The sequence below is a fragment of the Mixophyes fleayi genome, chromosome 5, assembly GCF_038048845.1.
Source record: "Mixophyes fleayi isolate aMixFle1 chromosome 5, aMixFle1.hap1, whole genome shotgun sequence".
In the NCBI taxonomy this organism is placed as follows: Eukaryota; Metazoa; Chordata; class Amphibia; order Anura; family Limnodynastidae; genus Mixophyes; species Mixophyes fleayi.
In genome coordinates this window covers 275,371,967-275,395,766 of record NC_134406.1, presented here as the reverse complement: position 1 = coordinate 275,395,766, position 23,800 = coordinate 275,371,967, and the positions used below count along the sequence as shown (strand labels likewise).

The window sequence follows — 23,800 nt, the reverse complement described above, 5'->3', positions numbered from 1 at the left end:
TAAACAATGAGGATGCCCCAACCAGAGGACGGTGCAGACCGAAAACTGCCCAATTTATCAGCATTTATGGCTTAAATTAATCATGAGAGTGAGGAGACATTTCACTGTGTGTGGGGGTGGGACTGTGTATTTCATTGCCCAGAGGGTGCCCCCCACCCCCACAATGCAACATGCCCCAAAACTGGTCCGATTAAAAGTAACGGAGGAGCCCAAATACCACCAGCAGCTGAGGCGCTCTGCAGAGCAGCTGTGCGCCAGTCCGCATAGGATGTGACACCCCCAAAATGCCCCATCTCTACCTCTATCTTATTACAACACTCTGGACTGTTCCACAAAAACAAGCGCAATACTGCGTCTATTCCTTACATTGGGAGGAACGTCCCCACTTCAACCAACTTCATCCCTCAACCTCTGCAAACACCCCAGAATCATTCCAGGTCAGGATGGCTATCTGGGTAATGAGGTAATAAGGACTGGGAAGGGGGGGGGGGCATTCTGGCATAAGGGAGACAGATGCCATAGATATTGGTTGGGAGACAGAGGACAGTTTCATAAATTAAGAGCAATAATTTGAAACCAAAACTAAAAGTTGAACAAATTAGAACAATACAGATTCAATAACAGCAATAATGACACTTTTTGCCTCCTACATGAGACTATTTATTGGATTAGGTGAGTGGGGTGATATCAGGCTGGAATGAAATGGTAACAATGGAACAAGAGCAGAGAACAGGGACCTCCTCTTCCACAGAACTTACAATCTAATTACAAAAAAAAATCAGTGGGGCAGAACAAAGATTTCTACATGGAAATACAATATTACCATGATCTTCCTTTCACTGCACAGTATAAAACTGTCAGCTCTTTGGGTCATTAACCAAAGACCCCATTCAGCAATCATTGTGCTTCCACCACACCTTTTGTTATCACGCATGTAACCAGCACTCTATAAATGTTATATTTGTAGGTGCAGGGTCTGGGCACAAGAGCTTGCAGTCCATGTTCCAATGTGACTTCGCTCTCAGACATCCCTAGAAGTGATCCCAGCCTGGATTGTTTGTTGTTTGCACAATCGCTGCTGTGACAATAACAGGAGTAAGTCCCCAGGCGTTATCAGGGAATCCCACCAGCAGGGGTTAAACGCCCTGCTAGAAGCCAGCTTAGAGAGTGTTAAAAGCCATTGTCTCCTGTCCTGCCCTCCCCCAGCCCCCTCCCATCCTACAAAGTTCTGCTCCCCCTCCTCCTCTTACATTCCCCGCTTTCATGTTAGATGTTAGCTGGAGTTTAAAGACTCAGCCATAAGGAACATCCCTCAGACAGATTTCTCTGGAGACTGGAGTGGAGTTTTGCCCCGGGGTCCCCGTGCAGCCCCCCTCCCCGGAGAGTGATCCCCATCACTGGATCTTTTGTACATTGGCTGCAGGATTGCCCCTGTGAATAAGGCTCTGTGTTGGAGCTATGTGGAGGGACTGAGCCCACCCTACCCCGGGACTTGAGGACTTTTGAGTAGTGGGCTCTGGATCCGGCCCCCCGACTGTGCTGATCTTCCCCGACTGAGCTGCTGAAATGAGCCCCAGCGCGACCCTCTTAACCCTCTGGCTGCTGCTCATCGCCCAGGTGAGACCCTGCCTCTGTCACTAGTTACTTTGTATCAATTCTTTGTTACTCTGCGTCCGGTCTGTTTGTCTCCGTCCTCCCCATCTGCCTCCATGTTATTTCCAGGGACCCTAGTCCATGGCTAAGCATGCCACATGTGTAACAGACTCGGGAGAACTACAACTCCCAGCATGTCACCTTTACTCAACTGCACTTTTTTTGAATTGTAAATGCAACTCTGCCAGCAGAATGGATGGGTGCATCTGACATGCAGAAAAGAGGGGACTTTATTGTGTCGTTAGTAGCTGCAAAATTGGGACATTTCCAGAGAAAATAGGGACAGTTGGCAACTGTGTAAATGACATCATGCCAGTACCAATGTAATGTGTGCATACGTGTTGTGTGTCTAATATGTTCATGTCTAGTTCTAGAGATGAGGCAGGATCTCCAGGCCTTGTGGGACTACAAGTTCCAGCATGCTCACATGTATTAGGCTGGATAGCCTAACCCTATAAAATGATTGAAACTAACTGACTTCCATTGTAGTATTTGCCGCTGCCACCTCTGCTGGGAGGCCATTGAATAATCCTCTTGTCTTATTGTAACGCCAGATCACCAGTGTAGATTGCAAGCTGCGCGGCCCAGGAGGAAGGACATAAATTTAGATAGGTAAAGATGTAGAACACATTTGTACCGACATAAAGTATTTTCCAGGGGGAATATGTCTGTACATCCTGAGATGTCTGCAGCCAGGGTGATATCAGGAGACAGAGATGATGGAACCTGCAGGGACTTGTCCTCCTTTTATTAAACCTTCTGATGATATCAAAAGACTTAACAGGTCTGGCAGAGTGATGTCAGTTTGGGGGAATCTGTTTGATTACTCAGAGCAGCCACAATTACAGGCCCATCCCGGATAACCCACTGAGCGGTTACTAAGCCATCTTTAACCCTTTCCTAGTAAGAGCTTTGCCAGTTAGCTAGATATACTGTATAGAGGTGTGTGTGTGTATATATATATATATATATATATATATATATATATATATATATATATTATAGTAGATATTCAATTCAACCACACTCCCTCCCTTGCACCCCCTCGTTACATATAAAGGGGAGTGATTTTCGGGGGTCACACTTAGGACACATTTAGAGACCAGTCTCTGTAGCTAGCTGGTGATTAAATGACCTGGTAGTAATCATGACAGGATTTCCTACCTTTGTATCATGAAGTTTCAGTTACAATGTACTTTTAATGTTTCGGGGATTTCATTTCTTTTCTTGTTTATTTTTTTGCTCTTTGCAGTTCATCTATATTCTATACAAAGTGTGGTGTTTACTACAAGCAACGTTTGCTATATACGGATCATGGGCACATCACTGAAATGTCCAGCAGTATATTGCATCATTTTGTCTGTGATGCATTTTGTTGTGTAGTAAATATATTATATAGGTGATGATTTGTTTGACAGTTTGTAATATAACCTGATGGTTAATCTAGTTCTTTACTCCCACTTTTGGTTCTATAAAGATATTACCCATTTTTGAACCACAGACATCCGGCTCCTGGCGTTTTCGGGTTAGGTCCTGGAAATATAGATATTCTAGAAACACTTTTTGACACCAGTTGATGTGGTGTTTGTGTTACAGACTGTTATAGTAAAACAAGCAATATAAGAACTGCACAGAACCCCTCCCCTCCTCCCTTTCCCCAGTCCTTTGTATATACTGTATCTATCTATGTGTATATTGCTGGGCTGAGGTGACCTCTGTTGATATGAAATTAGCGCAATAAGCCTCCTCTGTTGTCCAATGATTTTGCCTTCATTATTGCCAATACTGAGGAACTTGTACCGCGCTGTGGAATATGTTGGTGCATTATAAGTATCCGACTATAAAGTCTGGCAGAGAAATTGGATGTAGAAACTGTAGCGCTCAGGGATAAATGTGTTAGGATTTCACTAATTAACACGTTATTAGTCCACTAACTTTGGATGATTTCCAAACTCCCCTTAGACCGTATATAAGCCCTCATTCCGATCTCTCTTTACTTCAATGGTGTCAACCAAAACTCCTGATAATTCAAATGCCAGAAACGAAGACTAACGATTTGTTATAAAAATAAAAAGACGCAGTTACTCCTGAGATCATAGAACGAGGCACCGCCGAACCTCACCCTCCTCTTCTTCTGGATATAAGTTATTGTAAAACACAGGTTACTGCATAGCTACAAACACTAGAAAAACACAGGACCAGTTGTAATATACAGGGTCCTGTGATAACTGAGAACTTATAGTAGACATGATTGTGTAATATATAGTATCTAGTAATCTGTGGGATCTAGTAATATGTGGGCAAAGCCGTAACTTAAAATTTTAGCGCTTGGGACGAGAAACAAAATTCCCCCCAGCCCTCAATTTTAATCAATTGATATAAATATAAAGAGGGACAGTCTGTCAGGATAATAGAACAGATGATACATCCTATGGGGGACAGTTGCAGGATGTTATTTGATCCCACTTTTAAATCCATCCTCCGGGGGGCGCTCATCACCCAGCGCCATTTCTGGCCTAGAAAGTACAACTGGATTTGGGGAGTAGAACCCATCTGTAGGCAGTATTATCACTATTATTAGTTATTTGTATGGCATCCTCTGCGCACTGTAGGGTGCCCGTGCTCGTACCTCACATATGCCAGGGAGACCAGCCCTGTGCCAGCTTCTGTTCCCTGGCAGAGGGCACGTTGTATCAGTGGTTATTGTAAATATATGACACGGTGAGGACATGTGGGCACTGACCCTGACGTGTCTCCATGGGATACATGTATGACATCAGTCACATAATACTAAATGAAAACAAAATGAGTAAAATTAAAGAACAAAAATGCCGTAATGTATAAACACTGGACTGAGGGTTTGTCTTTTATATAAATGTATCACTAGATTATCTACCTGCTAGGCCACGCCCCTTTTCATTCATAGAATTAGAATTATTATATATTTCAAATAATGTCTTACACACGTTATTTTATAGGCTGATGCTGCACCAAGCACCATCATTGTGAGTGATTTAATATGTCAATATCTTTCATAAATATCACATTACCACTAAACTAATCATTTTCTACCAGGCCTCTAATCTAATTGCAGGAAACAAGCAGATATAGGTCCAACACATACATACATACATACATACATACATACATACATACATACATACATACATACATACATATAATATACATACATACATATAATATACATACATACATACATACATACATACATACAATATACTTACCACATACATATAATATATATACATACATACATACATACATTATACATACATACATACATACATACATTATACATACATACATACATACAATATACATACATATAATATACTTACCATATACATACATACATATATGCAAAATAAATACACATTCAACGTATATACATATAATGTAACACACACAAAATACAACATATATATATATATATATATATATATATATATATATATATATATACACATATTGTGTGTGTGTATGTATGTGTATGTGTGTATGTATGTGTGTGTGTATATATATATAATTACACACACATAAGTACAACATATGTACAAATGTATACATTACATGCAACACACACATATACATGCATACATTACATGTATACAACATATATACACGTATGCATTGCATACACATATATAACATACATACAACACACATAAATACAACATATAACATATATACACACGTATACATTACATGCATACAACACACACATATATAACGTACATACAACACACACACACACACATATATATATATATAGTACATACAACACACACTTATAACATATATATACATATGAATTGATGTTCTACAGCTGTAAGTTACACGGACAGACCTCAGCAATGAGCTGGGACTTAGCTGCAGAGGACCAGCCTGTGGGTACAGCTCTAGGAGCGATGCATTAGAGGACCAGCCTGTGGGTACAGCTCTAGGAGCGATGCATTAGAGGACCGGCCTGCGGGTACAGCTCTAGGAGCGATGCATTAGAGGACCGGCCTGCGGATACAGCTCTAGGAGCGATGCATTAGAGGACCAGCCTGCGGGTACAGCTCTAGGAGCGATGCATTAGAGGGACCGGCCTGCGGGTACAGCTCTAGGAGCGATGCATTAGAGGACCAGCCTGTGGGTACAGCTCTAGGAGCGATGCATTAGAGGACCGGCCTGCGGGTACAGCTCTAGGAGCGATGCATTAGAGGGACCGGCCTGCGGGTACAGCTCTAGGAGCGATGCATTAGAGGACCAGCCTGTGGGTACAGCTCTAGGAGCGATGCATTAGAGGACCGGCCTGCGGGTACAGCTCTAGGAGCGATGCATTAGAGGGACCGGCCTGCGGGTACAGCTCTAGGAGCGATGCATTAGAGGACCAGCCTGCGGGTACAGCTCTAGGAGCGATGCATTAGAGGACCGGCCTGCGGGTACAGCTCTAGGAGCGATGCATTAGAGGACCGGCCTGCGGGTACAGCTCTAGGAGAGATGCATTAGAGGACCGGCCTGCGGGTACAGCTCTAGGAGCGATGCATTAGAGGACCGGCCTGCGGGTACAGCTCTAGGAGCGATGCATTAGAGGACCAGCCTGCGGGTACAGCTCTAGGAGCGATGCATTAGAGGACCAGCCTGCGGGTACAGCTCTAGGAGCGATGCATTAGAGGACCGGCCTGCGGGTACAGCTCTAGGAGCGATGCATTAGAGGACCGGCCTGCGGGTACAGCTCTAGGAGCGATGCATTAGAGGACCGGCCTGCGGGTACAGCTCTAGGAGCGATGCATTAGAGGACCGGCCTGCGAGTACAGCTCTAGGAGCGATGCATTAGAGGACCGGCCTGCGGGTACAGCTCTAGGAGCGATGCATTAGAGGGACCGGCCTGCGGGTACAGCTCTAGGAGAGATGCATTAGAGGGACCGGCCTGCGGGTACAGCTCTAGGAGCGATGCATTAGAGGGACCGGCCTGCGGGTACAGCTCTAGGAGCGATGCATTAGAGGACCGGCCTGCGGGTACAGCTCTAGGAGCGATGCATTAGAGGACCAGCCTGCGGGTACAGCTCTAGGAGAGATGCATTAGAGGACCAGCCTGCGGGTACAGCTCTAGGAGAGATGCATTAGAGGACCGGCCTGCGGGTACAGCTCTAGGAGAGATGCATTAGAGGACCAGCCTGCGGGTACAGCTCTAGGAGCGATGCATTAGAGGACCAGCCTGCGGGTACAGCTCTAGGAGCGATGCATTAGAGGACCAGCCTGCGGGTACAGCTCTAGGAGCGATGCATTAGAGGACCAGCCTGCGGGTACAGCTCTAGGAGCGATGCATTAGAGGGACCGGCCTGCGGGTACAGCTCTAGGAGAGATGCATTAGAGGACCAGCCTGCGGGTACAGCTCTAGGAGCGATGCATTAGAGGACCAGCCTGCGGATACAGCTCTAGGAGCGATGCATTAGAGGACCAGCCTGCGGGTACAGCTCTAGGAGCGATGCATTAGAGGACCAGCCTGCGGGTACAGCTCTAGGAGCGATGCATTAGAGGACCGGCCTGCGGGTACAGCTCTAGGAGCGATGCATTAGAGGACCGGCCTGCGGGTACAGCTCTAGGAGAGATGCATTAGAGGACCAGCCTGCGGGTACAGCTCTAGGAGAGATGCATTAGAGGACCGGCCTGCGGGTACAGCTCTAGGAGAGATGCATTAGAGGACCAGTCTGCGGGTACAGCTCTAGGAGCGATGCATTAGAGGGACCAGCCTGCGGGTACAGCTCTAGGAGAGATGCATTAGAGGACCGGCCTGCGGGTACAGCTCTAGGAGCGATGCATTAGAGGACCGGCCTGCGGGTACAGCTCTAGGAGCGATGCATTAGAGGACCGGCCTGCGGGTACAGCTCTAGGAGCGATGCATTAGAGGACCAGCCTGCGGGTACAGCTCTAGGAGCGATGCATTAGAGGACCAGCCTGCGGGTACAGCTCTAGGAGCGATGCATTAGAGGACCAGCCTGCGGATACAGCTCTAGGAGCGATGCATTAGAGGACCAGCCTGCGGGTACAGCTCTAGGAGCGATGCATTAGAGGACCAGCCTGCGGGTACAGCTCTAGGAGCGATGCATTAGAGGACCAGCCTGCGGGTACAGCTCTAGGAGCGATGCATTAGAGGACCAGCCTGCGGGTACAGCTCTAGGAGCGATGCATTAGAGGACCGGCCTGCGGGTACAGCTCTAGGAGCGATGCATTAGAGGACCGGCCTGCGGGTACAGCTCTAGGAGCGATGCATTAGAGGACCGGCCTGCGGGTACAGCTCTAGGAGAGATGCATTAGAGGACCAGCCTGCGGGTACAGCTCTAGGAGAGATGCATTAGAGGACCGGCCTGCGGGTACAGCTCTAGGAGAGATGCATTAGAGGACCGGCCTGCGGGTACAGCTCTAGGAGAGATGCATTAGAGGACCGGCCTGCGGGTACAGCTCTAGGAGCGATGCATTAGAGGACCGGCCTGCGGGTACAGCTCTAGGAGAGATGCATTAGAGGACCAGCCTGCGGGTACAGCTCTAGGAGAGATGCATTAGAGGACCGGCCTGCGGGTACAGCTCTAGGAGCGATGCATTAGAGGACCAGCCTGCGGGTACAGCTCTAGGAGCGATGCATTAGAGGACCAGCCTGCGGGTACAGCTCTAGGAGCGATGCATTAGAGGACCGGCCTGCGGGTACAGCTCTAGGAGAGATGCATTAGAGGACCAGCCTGCGGGTACAGCTCTAGGAGAGATGCATTAGAGGACCGGCCTGCGGGTACAGCTCTAGGAGAGATGCATTAGAGGACCGGCCTGCGGGTACAGCTCTAGGAGAGATGCATTAGAGGACCGGCCTGCGGGTACAGCTCTAGGAGAGATGCATTAGAGGACCGGCCTGCGGGTACAGCTCTAGGAGCGATGCATTAGAGGACCGGCCTGCGGGTACAGCTCTAGGAGAGATGCATTAGAGGACCAGCCTGCGGGTACAGCTCTAGGAGAGATGCATTAGAGGACCGGCCTGCGGGTACAGCTCTAGGAGAGATGCATTAGAGGACCAGCCTGCGGGTACAGCTCTAGGAGCGATGCATTAGAGGGACCGGCCTGCGGGTACAGCTCTAGGAGCGATGCATTAGAGGACCGGCCTGCGGGTACAGCTCTAGGAGCGATGCATTAGAGGACCAGCCTGCGGGTACAGCTCTAGGAGCGATGCATTAGAGGACCAGCCTGCGGGTACAGCTCTAGGAGCGATGCATTAGAGGACCGGCCTGCGGGTACAGCTCTAGGAACGATGCATTAGAGGACCGGCCTGCGGGTACAGCTCTAGGAGAGATGCATTAGAGGACCAGCCTGCGGGTACAGCTCTAGGAGCGATGCATTAGAGGACCGGCCTGCGGGTACAGCTCTAGGAGAGATGCATTAGAGGACCAGCCTGCGGGTACAGCTCTAGGAGCGATGCATTAGAGGACCGGCCTGCGGGTACAGCTCTAGGAGCGATGCATTAGAGGGACTGGACAGGAAGGGGGGTCCAGCATCTGAAGAGGGTCTTTCAGGAGAGAGAAGTCTCCCATTCATCTCCATGAACACATTTTCTCAGTCCCCTATTAACATTTTTTTTTCTCGCAGCCAGTCTCTGTAATTAAGTGGTCAGACCTTATAAAAACCACATTTACTCTGCTGTTTCCTGGGAACGTAATTAGCACATGGCATGGGGCCGTCCCTGTGCCATTCTGTACAACGTGTAACATGTATGTGTGTGTATAAATACTACCCCTTAGGGGCAGCTTCTTACTGACATGTTTCTAGTTTGTTTTACATGAACATGGGCCTGACATACATCCAGTAACTGAGGGATGTCAGGACAAATAATCTGTATAGCGCAGGTCTGGGAATTGGCAGCTTCCCAGGTTTTCCATATATTCCTGTATAGTTTCCTAGTCTCCCCGAATGTCAGGAAGTTCCCAGATTAAAACTAGAACTCCGAGACTCCTAGAAATTAGTACTTACCTGCCTGCAAGGGGGTGAGGACACGGCACGATGACGTGGATGGCATCATCAAGCTACGCTCACCTTTTGTACATACCTCATCTCTGGAAAGGAAAAGTCAGCAGATATATTATATAGCAGCCCTATCCGCGGGCTATATTGTCCCTTTATTGAATAATATATATATATATATATATATATATATATATATATATATATACATATATGCTGGACACCTATTGTCCTGCATGATGCCATGTATATGCCGGACACCTATTGTCCTGCATGATGCCATGTATATGCCAGACACCTATTGTCCTGCATGATGCCATGTATATGCCGGACACCTATTGTCCTGCATGATGCCATGTATATGCCGGACACCTATTGTCCTGCATGATGCCATGTATATGCCGGACACCTATTGTCCTGCACGATGCCATGTATATGCCGGACACCTATTGTCCTGCACGATGCCATGTATATGCCGGACACCTATTGTCCTGCACGATGCCATGTATATGCCGGACACCTATTGTCCTGCACGATGCCATGTATATGCCGGACACCTATTGTCCTGCACGATGCCATGTATATGCCGGACACCTATTGTCCTGCATGATGCCATGTATATGCCGGACACCTATTGTCCTGCATGATGCCATGTATATGCCGGACATACATTGAGCAGTTGCTGTAACTCAAGTGTATCTTAGAATTTAGATTTTTCAGCTGCTTACAAACTGGGATTGGACCCCCATAGAGAGTCTCTGATTTCCAGGAACCGATATCTCTGTTTTTGTCTCTGGCTTTGAGAGGAATTGCATCTAAAGACAGTTTATTTTGTACCAAATATCATGAAACTTGTTAAACAACTCAGAAATTTACACATCAAAATTGTTGTTGCAATTAGATCTAGAATCTAGTAATCAGCGTAGATGAGAACAAGACGCTCTGCAGACTTTGACTTGTGTAAGAATGGGATGAATTACAACACAGTCCTCAGTGCTAGGACTATTTTAATAATGGGAGATGTTTTTGGGTTTTTTTTCATGAAGTTTTATTGGTCTGTGTCCAACTGCAGTCCCACATTCTGACAATAGAGGGCACCCTCTTTAGAAATGTGCAGCCCTTGTACCACAGCCTAGTGATGGCCTAAACATGTTCCCACTGTATCTTTTGTGGCCCTCAGCTGGGTCTTCAGACTGACTCATGTGTTTAGATTAAATGTATCTGTTTAAAGGACTCAATGGATTCCATCAGTAGAATGATGCGAAGTCTGAGTGATCTCTGGGCTTCATAGAATATTAAAGGGACAGTGAAGAATATTTAAATAGGAGGATTATAATGGACAGATAGGGAATGATTCATCTGCAGACATAAGTCCGTTTCATGTCGCATCTTGTATGAAATAACTCTGCATGTGGTCACAAACGGACCTTACACCACTGAACGCAATTGCACGTAAATAATGTCTGAATGCAAATGACCTTTATAACTACCTACGACTGGAGGGGCGGAACAGGGGTGAGAGGGGGCGAACGTGTGCGGCCATGTTCAGTGAGGGCGCGCTGAAAGTGCCCTAATGCATGTGCCGCCGATTCAAGTTCTGGGTTTCTCTTAAGAACGTGTTTTTTAGCCGTATTGTTTGCATCAACTTCAGGGAAGATATAAGAGCCGAGTGATGATGGCACATACGTGTGCCACCAGCTAGCACAGAACATGTATGCAAGGAAGATGGACCATACCACAATGTATGTAAGAACATGGATTTATTTATTTACATTTTGTATCTTTTGTAATATTATTTGTAGATTTTCTTTTATCAGTGGAACCGAAAGCCCGTATCTGACCCAGCGCAGTGATGAACTAACCCCTGCCGGTCTGTACCAGTATCGCTCAGCTGTCCGCCAATATTTTTTGGGTAAATTGTATTGAAGGGGTTTTTTCTTTTTTTTTTTTTCAATCACATGGCAGTATCACCCTTATGCTCTTATAATTCATGTGGTGTCATTGCATATTAATACTATCTCCACGTACCCCCCTCCGCTGGCACTCAGTGGTTGGTATCACCAGCTGGCAGCCGCCCTCCCCTGGTCCCTCTCTCTCTGCCTCTAGGGTGTCCTCTCTGATGTCTGACTGTCTCCAGATGCTGAGTGCCAAGCTGTGGGCTCACTCTCGAAGACAGCTGCGTCCTCACCAAATATGGAGCGTGTTCTGTGTAATTTGATCATTGCATGAATAGAAGAATGGAGAAGAGGGGAAAATGCTGCTTAATTAGAACAAGATCCGGCACCGGGGTGGAGAGGAGTCAGTAATATGTCCCTTAACCCTTTATAACATCCTGGACCCCATAACTCATCTGTAATGAAAGGAGTTTGATGACATCAGTGATTGATTATTATCCCTTTCCAGCGGTACTGATGGAAACTATTGCGACACCTCCAGGTTCTTCTGAAGTGGATTCATGTGGATTAAACCTAAGTTGTCTGTTTCTATTCATGGACATTTGTACAGTTCCACTTCTCTCCTGCAATGCTCAGTGACTCTTCTTGTCCTATATGGGGTGAGATCAGTAGAAAAGGACACTAGGGGGAGATTCCGCGCTATGTACCCCCAGAAAATTCCATAAAGACTCTCCCAGGCGAAATCTCCGCTCCTTTTTTCCTCACCCCAATGGGCGTCCCGCATCCCTTTTTGCAATAGGCGCAATGTGCACAGGCGGGAAGAGTGTTGAATCTGTGTAACAATTAAATGTTGGAGGATGCAATGTCTTATAGTCATTAGTCCACACTCAGTGTAGCACCACTGATTCCACAGCGCTGTACAGAGAACTCACTCACATTAGTCCCTGCCCCATTGGGGCTTACAGTCTAAATTCCCTAACATACACACACAGAGAAACACAGACTAGGGTCAATTTTTGATAGCAGCCAATTAACCTACCAGTAAGTTTTTGGAGTGTGGGAGGAAACCGGAGCACCTGGAGGAAACCCACGCAAGCACAGGGATAACATACAAGTTCCACACAGATAAGGCCAATTGAACTCCTGACCCCAGTGCTGTGAGGCAGAAGTGCTAACCACTGAGCCACTGTGCTGTTTCACTGTATAGCCTCATTTGAGTATTTTGCATTACTATTGTATTTATAATATCAGACACAGACCGGCTATTAAAGTTACCAAAGGGTTTACCGGTGACCCCCGAACTTCACTAGGACTCTGAGCAAGGTCAGCCTGGGAATTGTTCATGTCACAATATCATTAAAGGTGCTGTGGACTTTGGACAACTTCTTCTTAATCAATCCCACTCTCTGTGTATATATATATATATATATATATATAAGGATGGTCCCCTGTCTGGGTGCACTAGGAGGGGGCAAAATCTCAAGAGGTGCACCTTGGTGCTCTACGGGACAACTGCCTCCTCTCCCACCTTTCTTTTTCTATACTGCCCCTTTAAATGTGCACCATGCTGAATTATTCTAATAAAAAAACAACAAATCATCTATAGCTCTGCTGCATAGAGAAGTAACCTGTTATGAGGTTTTGTTTTTCCTAAAGCTCCTCTGACCATCCTGAGGGATGTGTGTAACCTGTGCAGCCGTTACCCCCTCCTTGGTGAAGTCACCACCTCCTTTATAGCCGTTGGGTGCAGTTGTTGCAGGGAATCGACCGTCTCCTGCGCCCCAGCTGCGTATACACTCGCAGTACATTGGAGCGCCAGTTATGTGATTAATTCATTAATGCCACCCAGTATGTATTGTAGATCTCTTAGTAAATAACCCATAGAGAGATGTTTTGTGATGATATTATTTAGATTAGACAGGCAGCTATCATTAATGACTTGCCATCTGCGGCCTAGGCCCAGCTCCCTGGGTGCAGATATACACAATATATTTCCCTTTAATCGCCCCGTCCTGTGCAGAGCGCACAGCTGATGTTGCGTGTCTGGTAACACAGAGCTCTTGTCCAGGCCGGGGATAGTGTGTCAGGCTTACACAGCTTAGGTGTGTCTGTGTGTGACAGGGATCCCAGAACAAGGAGGGACCTGTGTGCCCCGAGCCCCCGGCTGTCTGTGTGTTTGTACAGCGCTGGTCCCAATTAAATAAACTGCATGTAACCCACACACTGCAGCCTGGCTCCCTGCCAGCTGGGCACTGGGAGTGCAGCATACTGCGGGCACAGCAGCCACTCTCTCTCTGCCAGGGGGCATTACAGGCCCCCGTATCCCTGAATAGACACACAGGGACTAGTATAAAGATCTCTGGTCAATCAGCGCTACACAAACATAGGAACTCGAAACCTAGATTGGATAGAAACAAGAACGCAGTATATAGAGATTGTACACTGAGGCTCACAGTCTGCTGTGCGATACAGACTGAGAATGTTTGTACTGGCTGTGTAATAATAATACAATATATATCATAGTAAGGGGGAAGGAAGGGCTATATAACCATTATATGCATGCATTTTATATATACACACACACAATTCTGTTTCAGAGAAGCTTTGAGAGTACGTGAGTCTGTCTTATATATAAATGTCTGTTGCATTTAACTAGTGTTTCTTACAATATGCGCAAAACACATTCACATTACAAATGCATTCCACTAACACACAGTGATTTTGTTTCCTTGCATTGTTTTTTATTATTATTAATAATATTCTTATTAATAACAATAATAATAAGTAATTCCAATATATGCAATATAATTATTCAAAAGCTTTTGCTTGGGATTGTCATGGAAAGAAGTCAATAATTTTTTTTTAGTTTTTTTTTTTACAAAAATGTGGCCACTGGGGGGCGATGTTCTGTGGGATTCTCCACATCAAAGCTAAATTAAAGATAAACCCTATTTATAAATCAGATGTGGCCAAAACAGTAAAGGTTTTTCCTTGTATGAAATGGAGACGGCACAAGGACAAACTGATAATTTTATTAGTTATTGTGCTAATTTAGGGTCTTGCAGTTAGTGTCAGGATGTTACTTTGTTGTATACTGATGGATACATTGTATTGTTATTCGGTAACCTGGCCGGTGCTCTATATGTTGGTGGGTAAGTGGCAGAGGAAGGGGGCAGGAAGTGGCACTTGTTCTGTCCTAAACTGATACTTTATATGTCTGGTATTTATTGTGCAAATGCAGCCAGCCCCAGGGGGTCTCAGGGGGACCCCTTGTAAATTAGACTTCCAAGTGAAGCATGCATAAACATGAGTAGAGAGGTGTTACATCCACTCCCCCCTACCCAGGAGACTTTCTGTGGGAGGTGAGTGATATTAACATCACCAGGTAGATCCCTGTGATGTATAAGGAGGTCAATAGCATTTATATGTTAATGGCGTAATGTAATGTGATTGCTGCACAGAGGTGTCATTATGGAGAGAAACTGCACAAACCTGTTTAACCCCCTAAGCCACAGAGCGCTGGCATGGAGAAGACCATGTAACGTACTTTACTAATTGCTGCTGGGAGCTGCATGGATGTAATTAATGATTCACGGCAGCATGAAGTGTTATTTCAAAGTGCAAAACTATAATTATTGGTTTATAATCAATTCTGCAACCGTTAAATAATATATAGTTGAGTAAAGGTTATAATTTTGTTAAATTGCAAGTCTACACAGGGGAAGCCTAGGAACCAGTGACAAAGTCCAGCCCAGAAAAATGGCTGCCTCCACCATATGTCATCTGTTTGCTGCTAATGTAGTTAAAATTATTTTGAAAAATATAAATGTAGAAAGCAGCCTATCAATTATCAGGGAATGAGCCAATCTCACAGATGTCACAAGAGCATTCTGGGTAGTCGGTGACATCACACACTCTGGTGTGTTGTGCCATCTAGGATACGTTATAATGCTCCTATATAACCTCTGTGTTATGTTTCTCAGGTGGCCGCAGAGGACGAATGCCAGAGTGGGCTCTTCACGAAGGACGGCGCCTGCTGCTCCCTGTGTCCTCCAGGTTTCGGGGTGTCTGTCTCTTGTGATGTTTCCGACACACAGTGTGCACCGTGCAAGGAGAGTAAGTAAACGGCAGAAGTGTATGCATGACAACACCTGGTTCTCCATAGAAAACTGAGCTGCTATTTCTTTCTTACCGCTTTGTTTTGTTCCCCCCAACCCACCTTCAGATAATGCCCAGGCTGCACGGTCTGCAGATATTTCATCCTAAATGGGAGAATAGCGCCTGTACTTGTCCTGCAGCTGTCCATGAGGCCCCCGCTGACGGCTACCACCGGCGTTGGGCATTATCAGGAGGGGGTGGGGGTTGGAGAAATTGGCGTTTTTGCAGGATTTAGGGCTTTTGTCCCTTACGTTGAAATTTTCCACTCAATAAGATCGTTTGTCCTCAGACATTCTCAGTATGCGTTCCTCCAGTTGTGACTACTTTGAGCACCACCCAACGATGATACTTACTGGAATAATAGACTATGTGTAATGTTTGGTGATGTGGGAACAGATGCGTCCGTAGGGCGTCATGTGTCTCTGGCTAACGCGATCCTGTGATTTCTGCAGATTCCACTTTCTCAGACGTCTACAGCGCTACCGACAAATGCCAGCTGTGCTCTAACTGCCAGGGCGCCATGCTGTCCGTGGAATCCACCTGTACCAGCAAACAGGACACCGCCTGCCGCTGTCCCCATGGGCATTACCTGCACTTAAATAATGGCACCTGCCTTCCCTGCCAGGTGTGCTCCAAAGGTTCTGGTGCCAAGAAGCCCTGTACCCGCACGGAGAACACCAAGTGTGAGGAGTGCCCCAAAGGCTTCTACTCGGAGGTGAAGAGCAGCACGTCCCCCTGCCTGAGCTGCCGGATGGAGTGCAAGGAGACTGAGGTGCAAATCAGCGAGTGCACCCCACATCGGGACATCCTGTGTATGGGTGAGTGTCCAGTGGCTGCTGGGGGGGCCGTTCTATGAGCATTTATTGAGCGAACTAACTAGTTTTGTGTGCAGAGGTGTCTCCTGAAGAGCTTACAATCTAAAAAGTACCTGGAAGTATATTGACATGTACACACTAACAAGTATGTATCTATACACTGCAATCTCCAACCAAAATGAATCCAGATATGATTCACCACAGACTTATCCAGCTTTGTACATTACTAAATAGTAAAACTGATATGGGCGACAACAGAGCACCCTGTACCCCAGAGCTTGCATTCTAATGGTAACCGTAGAACTGTCTTCTGGTCCATGTTGCTACTGGCTGTTCCTCACTTTTGCATTCATTACAATTTTTCCCTTCTCCTGAAGCCTAATCTGGCCAGATACCGCTCTTGTTCTGCCTTTCCCATTATTTTCTAGCTGGTCCCCATGGCCGTGCCGCCTCTACAGACACAGTTGCTTTTTTGTCTGTTAGGACACAAGCTCCTCATGTTGTCCTTAATCTCCTTATTGTGGCTTTAAATTCACATCTCGGGCTTGGCTTCCTCCCCTGTTTGTGTTCCCGTCGCCCAGTGGAAGCTTTGGATATACATATATATTAGCGCGGGATTGGTGGGGCGGCCAGGTGGGAGCGAGAAGTCTTCATTGTGTCGGACAACCCGTTGCTTGGGAAGGTATTTATGTGGCTGGTGAACCAGAGTGTGATCCTGAGGGATTCGGTGGATCCAGCTGTAGTCGGTGGTTGGGGATGAGAGAGGCGTTGGTGTGTGAGGGATCGCTCTCAATAGATCAGCAGGGGGGGGGGGGGGGCTCTCAGAGGGTCCCGGACTTGCTATGATATTATGAAAGTGCTTTGAACTGAAGTTTCTTGGCAGCAGCAGCTCAGGCTGAGCGCAGCGATAATGGAGCGTTCCTGCCCTCCCAATATCTGCTCTCGGTGGGTTGTTTGGCCTGGACTCTCCCTACGTTTGTCTCATTTCTTAATCCCTTCCTTTATAGTCGTCACCGGGCTCATTCTTCACTTTCACACATGTAGTTTTATTTCATCAAAAGAATATAACTCCATTTTGCCAGTAGCTGAAGTTCCTCTGTGTCTGCTTTATCCAGTCTCTTGCGGTGAGATGTTTAATTGTATTTTAAATGCTTTTATTTAATGCCGAAACCATAGGAATCTCTGGAAAAGGGAACGGACCATTTTGTTTAATTCATGATTTTAATGCAACATTAGTTTAAATAAAAATCTGCAGAAGATCTTTAGGACCAAGATATCGTTGTGCGGTGGGTTCTGTGCGACATCTGGTCTGTGCATGTTGGAAGTGACTCAACGCTTTGCAAGGCCTATATAACAGCGTCCTAATGTCCGCATCTTCCATTTTTTATTATTATAAAACCCAGAGATGTTAGCAATATGCGACTACAAATATTTAATCTTAAGTGTTTCCATTGGGTTTTACTGCATACAGCGGCTCTTTCTATCAGTTATACTAAATAGAACTTTTATTGGACAATACATAACTAATGTTATCTCTGATCTAGACCAGTAAACAGTTCTATTGCTTCAGAGATAAGACAAAGCTTTGGAGACCAGGTTTGAGGGATGATTTAAATGTCTAGTTTTATCTCCTGGGCCATCAGGATTCCCATGAAATGACTGGAGCTCAAACAGCATTAAATTGCAGCAAAGCTGAATATCTGAGGTAGAGATTGTATTTGTTTTAAACTTTAAGAGATGTGAAAGATTTGAAAGTCTTTCTTTGTGTGACCCTGTCCTCTGACCCTCTGCGAGGAGACACTTCAAAGACAGCAGAAGGGGGTAGATATTTGTAGCATCTGGTCAGCAGGCTGTGTGGTGCTGACAGCTCCCGGGGAGGGAGGGGGGGACACTGCTGGTGAGGTGGGGAGGGGGGCACAGCTGGGGAGGTGACAGCTTCATGCAGCCAGGGAGAGGCCTGTAAGAGAAGCAGCATTATAGTATTATATGTAGCTCCTGTCAAGCAAATGTTGTATACAGGAATCTGGGGGCTCCCCATCATGTTTAGGGGGTCCCCAGAACTGTGTGGGTCCTTTTACAAGCAACGATACAAACCTTTTAGTTGCTTGGTGCCAGCACCCGACAATGTCTAAATCCCGTTGTACTTTTATATCCATTGTTATAGTTTGTGGTTTTACAGTGATACTTCCCGATTTTGAACATTTTTGTTTTTTGAACTTTGAGTCCTGATTTATATTTACCAGTTGCCCAGTCTCACTTGTCTGTGGGTTTTAATTCTGTGTCTACAGATGATTATACAGTGTCTCTTGTTCTGTATGATGCAAGTAATTCTCATTATCGGTTCTTGTTGTGTGCGTTGACAACGGCACAGTACTACTTCTCTTGTCCTGATCACTGGCTGTAATTCTCCGTTTCTGTTCTTATGCTCTATGTACGGACATCACTAATGTTCTGTACGTCAGGTGTAATTCTCAGTATTTCTTCTGTTAGTGTTCATAACGTACTGGTCAGTTAGTTGGTGTCTAACGTTATTAACTCTACTCTGTTCCCATCTTACAATCTACGTTCCCACCACACGGACACAATGTGAATGGTGAAATATTCTCTGCAAAGAGCTACGTAATATGGAGTCCGAATATAACTATAGGTTAATAAATAACAGTAACCTCTGAGACTTACATAACGGTTGGTGTCTCTCTCTCCACAGATAAGGATGTGCCCATCCTGAAACGCACGGATAAGGATGAGAACGGCACTGTGTCCGGCTCCCCTCACTTCATCCCACCCGAGGACAACAGTAAGAACATCATCCCCGTCTACTGCTCCATCCTGGCTGCCGTGGTCATCGGTCTCATCGGATACGTGGCTTTTAAGTGGTGAGTGTTAGGTTGTGATGCACAGAATATTGGTGAGTGAACCGAGCTGCGTCTGTGTGCGAGAGACGTAAACTACCGTCGGAGGGTCAGTCGCCCACTCTGGTCCGTTCAGCTCATCAGTCATAGAGACCTATTTACTAATAGTGTACTTACTGCTGCGATGGGAAACTACCTATTGCCATCATCAATCAATAAAGTGTTATACAGCTGCCTGGTGATACTGTCCATGGTATGTAAGAGGTATTTACTGCTTCACCAGGCGCTGTGCGCATGTGCGAGCTGGGGCGGTGCGCATGTGTGAGCCAACACTGCCGCTTTGTGCATGTGTCAGCCCCCTCGGTGCGCATATGTGAGCTGCCGCCGTGCGCATGTTTGAGCCCGATCTGCCGCTGTGCGCGCATGTGTGAGCTGCCGCTGTGCGCGCATGTGTGAGCTGCCGCTGTGCGCGCATGTGTGAGCTGCCGCTGTGCGCGCATGTGTGAGCTGCCGCTGTGCGCATGTGTGAGCAAATCTATAGAGCAAAGGGAAAACACCCTTTTAGCTGATGAAAAAGACACTTGTAAAGCAAAAGGACTTTTCATTCCTCATTAAACCGACCCCTTAGACACGTCTGTCCTAGTGCATTCGCTCCGCACCTCATACAGAATGTTTATTGTGGGTGTATGAAATATTTACTGGAACTGTCGGGAGTTGTGTGAGAAGTTTTCCTGAGAGCCGGAGCCGGTTATCTCCTGGTCCTCCGCTCCGTGGGGAGGACATTCCACAAGTGGGATGGTGCTTTTGTCCTGCTCAGCGCCTGTTCCGGCCGATTTCCACTCTCTGAATAGGATTAGACGACTGGTTCGTGGATTAGATTAATGCCTTTCTCACACCTCATCTCTTGCTGTTCTATTGCTACGGTCCCTTTACTTGTTCATCGCTGCACATATATAGGCAAACGCCAGCATTATGACACTGGTCCATATAACTGGGCTGCATTTTTAAGAGTGCATTAATTTTCGTGTATTTTGTCTTTTACCCCCAATCTTGGAAATACTGTAATTATCTGCTGCTGATTCTGTGGCGTCTTATAAATAAACTACGATGATGATGAACCGGCGGAGCTCCAGGGTGTGATATCAGATAACAGTTCCGTCTTCTCCCTGAAATTGTTTCCAGCCGGGTGGAGACAGTGTAATACTTTATTATAATATTTAAAACTGTTGGTGGTTACTGCCCACACCTGCCAGGACCGGTCAGACTGGTGGTCAGAGGTGTAACACACACTGCTGGCTGTAGTGCTCACATAGTGCCTGTTAGAATAAACCACTGTTTGTCCTATTATATTATAATAGGACTCTGTTTGGCTCCAAGAGCCGGGTGGTAAGTGGAGCACCTGGGAAATAGGTGCTGGGGGGACACTGTAGTTCCTGGTTGGCTTCTGTCATCAAATCTCGTCATGTGTTTGGCTTCAGAAACATTTTAGATCGCATAGTCTGACGAGCCAGGTTAGGTACAAGAAAAACTAATTTGTGTTTTGTTGTGTTCAGCTGGAGCACATGCAAACAGAAGAAGCTGCTGACCAAAACCAGGGCTGGTGAGCTGGCTGCATCCGGGGAGGGGGAGAAGCTCCACAGTGACAGCGGAGTCTTCCTGGATACGCACAGCCTGCAGGAACAGAATCAACTCAACAAAGGTACGTTCCAACGAGACACCACCCAAGATGTTGTCCATGACCCACACATTCCTCATCTGTACCCTAAAGATGTACGTTGTAGCTCAACTAACGTTTCTCAGGCCACCTCTCCAATACTTGTTTAGTGCACACATTACTATTCATACCAATACACTGAGCCCCAAAACAACTCATATACCGCTCCGATCCCTGATGCCATGACCAGAAACGAGCAGATCTGTACCTTTCTTCCCTGTAGTTCTGGTAAAAGTCATCTGTTGGCACCTACCACGGATACTTATCCATGGTAAAAGTCTACAAGTCTTACTGCTGGCAGGGACGAAGCCTTGGCTCCAACAAAAACACCCAGTTTAACAGACAATAAATAGGCCTTTAGCCATTTCATAAATATACCACTAAACGCTGTAAAGTAAAAGGTGTCGGCGCAATGGATTGATAAGACGGAGACAGCCGTCCAGTCATTGAGCAGCATTTACTTTCCAACAGCTCCAAGCTGGAAAAATCCTCTATCTCAGGTGCAGGAGGGTGTATATCTCGCCTACCTGTGGTGATCTTATTAACGGGATAACTGCAGTGCTGTTAGGCTCCTTATACTATGCTTGGCGTTCTACTTTAATGTTGTATTTTACTATAATAGTAGTAAGTGGTTATATTCAGAAGGCCTACAACGCTGTGACATACTGTATATATTTTAATTACTACTACTATTACTACAATGTTTTACATATTAGGGCTTATTTATGTCTGTAAGGATTTTGAATAGCGGTGTCCGTCTTATCTAGAAAGCTTCTGAAACCGTTCCCGCAAAGTCTCGGAAATAAACGTAGTTGTAGAATTCACCACCAAGCAGGGAGATGATTCTCATATTAATCTGTACAGCATAAGAGCTAGCACTCTATAGCAATCTGAGGTTTCAGAATAAATCAATATTTATTGGTACCTTTTCTCTCAACAGCAAAACTGGAACCAAAACTTTACAGCAACCTACCCCCGCACAAGCAGGAAGAAGTGGAAGGTCTCCTGGCGGACACCAGCCGTGGGAAAGACTGGCAGCGCCTGGCCAGCTTGCTGGGCTACGAGGAGGAGGCCATAGACACATTCGCTAGAGGGGAGGATCCGGTTCACACACTTCTCACCGACTGGTCGCCCAAAGACGGCTCCACCCTGGAGGTTTTATGTGCGGCCTTGGTCAACATGGAACGGGCAGATGTGGTGGAGACTCTGAACAGCACATCCGATGCCAGCTCGGTGGTGTAACGCTGCCGCTATTGTCCAGAGAGCTGTAGGCTCCAGACGAAGGCTATGAACTTTTTTATGGAAAGAAAAAACTCAAATGGTTTAGACCATGAAGACCAATAATTCAAGTGGAAGTGTCCACAATCGGTGGCCCAATTATTACAGTGACTTTCTAAAGAAAGCGAAGTGCTGGTTGGTCAAGACATCTTTTTCATGGATTACCATCGGCCGTGTGTATTTCACTCATGCTGATAAGACGTGTTCCTGAAGATGTCCACCACTCGTGATGTCCTCAGCTTGTGAATCATCAATGATGGATTAAATTCTTCAACTACTTCCGTATGTGGACCCCCCAGTGTGGGTGGATCTAGGCAACATTTTTATGGGCTTGGTTCAATACTTAAGGGCTAGTCCCACTATGAAAAACGTAACAATCTTTTGTTTAAATATGGTCCACAATGTACTATATAAGTTGGATAAAAGACTTCTACTCCTTTCTCCTGATGTTGGACTTTGCAGTATAACTCAGACCGGTTTAGGACATGGCTGCGGTATAAACATTATCATGCGTTGTATTTACATTTGCAAGCAGGATTTAATACATATTCCATCCCCTCCTACGAGGGTTTTGTACGGACATGAATTGTAGTCGATATCTTCACCTTTGTTTACATCTCGGTTTCTCCAGTTGGTCAGGAAGCCGACATCTGACTACATTGTGCGCACACCTTGGCATCAGGCACACGTTTTTAGAATGATATGTTATTATTTTAAGCCACAAATTCAGGGTTAAGGCGGTCTCTGTTCTTTATTTTTTACTAGGGAAATGTTTTATCATTTTTTTTTCTTTGTTGGAGACGGAAGCCATAGTTCCTCATCACCAATTACAGAACAGCATGGAACAAGATGGAATGTAATTATTTTGTGTTAATATTTTAATATAAAAAAAAGTCGTCTTTTGTAATTATTACAGGCTGGGGGGGGGGAGTTTTGTAAACAAAGAAAAACCTAAAACTTCATTTTGTTGAGCTGTTTTTCTTATAATTCTTTGCAGTCAATGTGCTGTTTCTGATGATAGCCCTACTATTAAATGTTATTTTTATTTGAGAAATGTGAATGTATTTCATTCGAGTTTGGATTGGTTTGAGTGTTACAGAGAAATCTTCATCTCTCTGAACTGAAGCCTGACGATAGCTGACGGCACAATGACAAATATCCGATAATTTATTTTCTGTTTCGTAATAGAATTGGCCGCATCTCACAGGTGCGAAATTTCAGCAATTCAACCCTCTGACTCCTGCTTCACCATTCTGGCACCTCCTTGTGAATTGTGACCTTCTAATCTATGATTATAGTGGGGACAGCGATCAATTCATTCTGTTACTTGAATTGGTTATCTGCTGCGCAGAATTTAGTTTTTTCGTTTTCTAGATGGTGTCACATGAGCAGATTTTATGCCATGAGACTTTTTAAAAGTTACATACA

The 23,800-nt window shown here is 45.8% G+C and overlaps 1 protein-coding gene across 1 annotated transcript; it reads left to right on the top strand.

The window, feature by feature from the left end:
* Positions 1-1,239: 1,239 nt before the first annotated feature.
* Positions 1,240-23,426, top strand: LOC142159357 (tumor necrosis factor receptor superfamily member 16-like). Its single transcript, XM_075214173.1, has 6 exons — positions 1,240-1,617; positions 15,539-15,671; positions 16,166-16,531; positions 19,236-19,404; positions 20,934-21,079; positions 22,035-23,426. Exons 1-6 carry the CDS (start codon positions 1,567-1,569, stop codon positions 22,334-22,336), a joined length of 1,167 nt encoding a protein of 388 aa, XP_075070274.1. The 5' UTR covers positions 1,240-1,566; the 3' UTR covers positions 22,337-23,426.
* The last annotated feature ends 374 nt before the right edge of the window (positions 23,427-23,800 follow it).

Bases quoted from the DNA above. Each gene is read 5' to 3' on its own strand.
- LOC142159357 (XM_075214173.1), top strand. From the start codon at position 1,567: ATGAGCCCCAGCGCGACCCTCTTAACCCTCTGGCTGCTGCTCATCGCC. The intron at 1,618-15,538 runs GTGAGACCCTGC...TATGTTTCTCAG, and splicing joins GGCTGCTGCTCATCGCCCAG to GTGGCCGCAGAGGACGAATG. The intron at 16,532-19,235 runs GTGAGTGTCCAG...CTCTCTCCACAG, and splicing joins TCGGGACATCCTGTGTATGG to ATAAGGATGTGCCCATCCTG.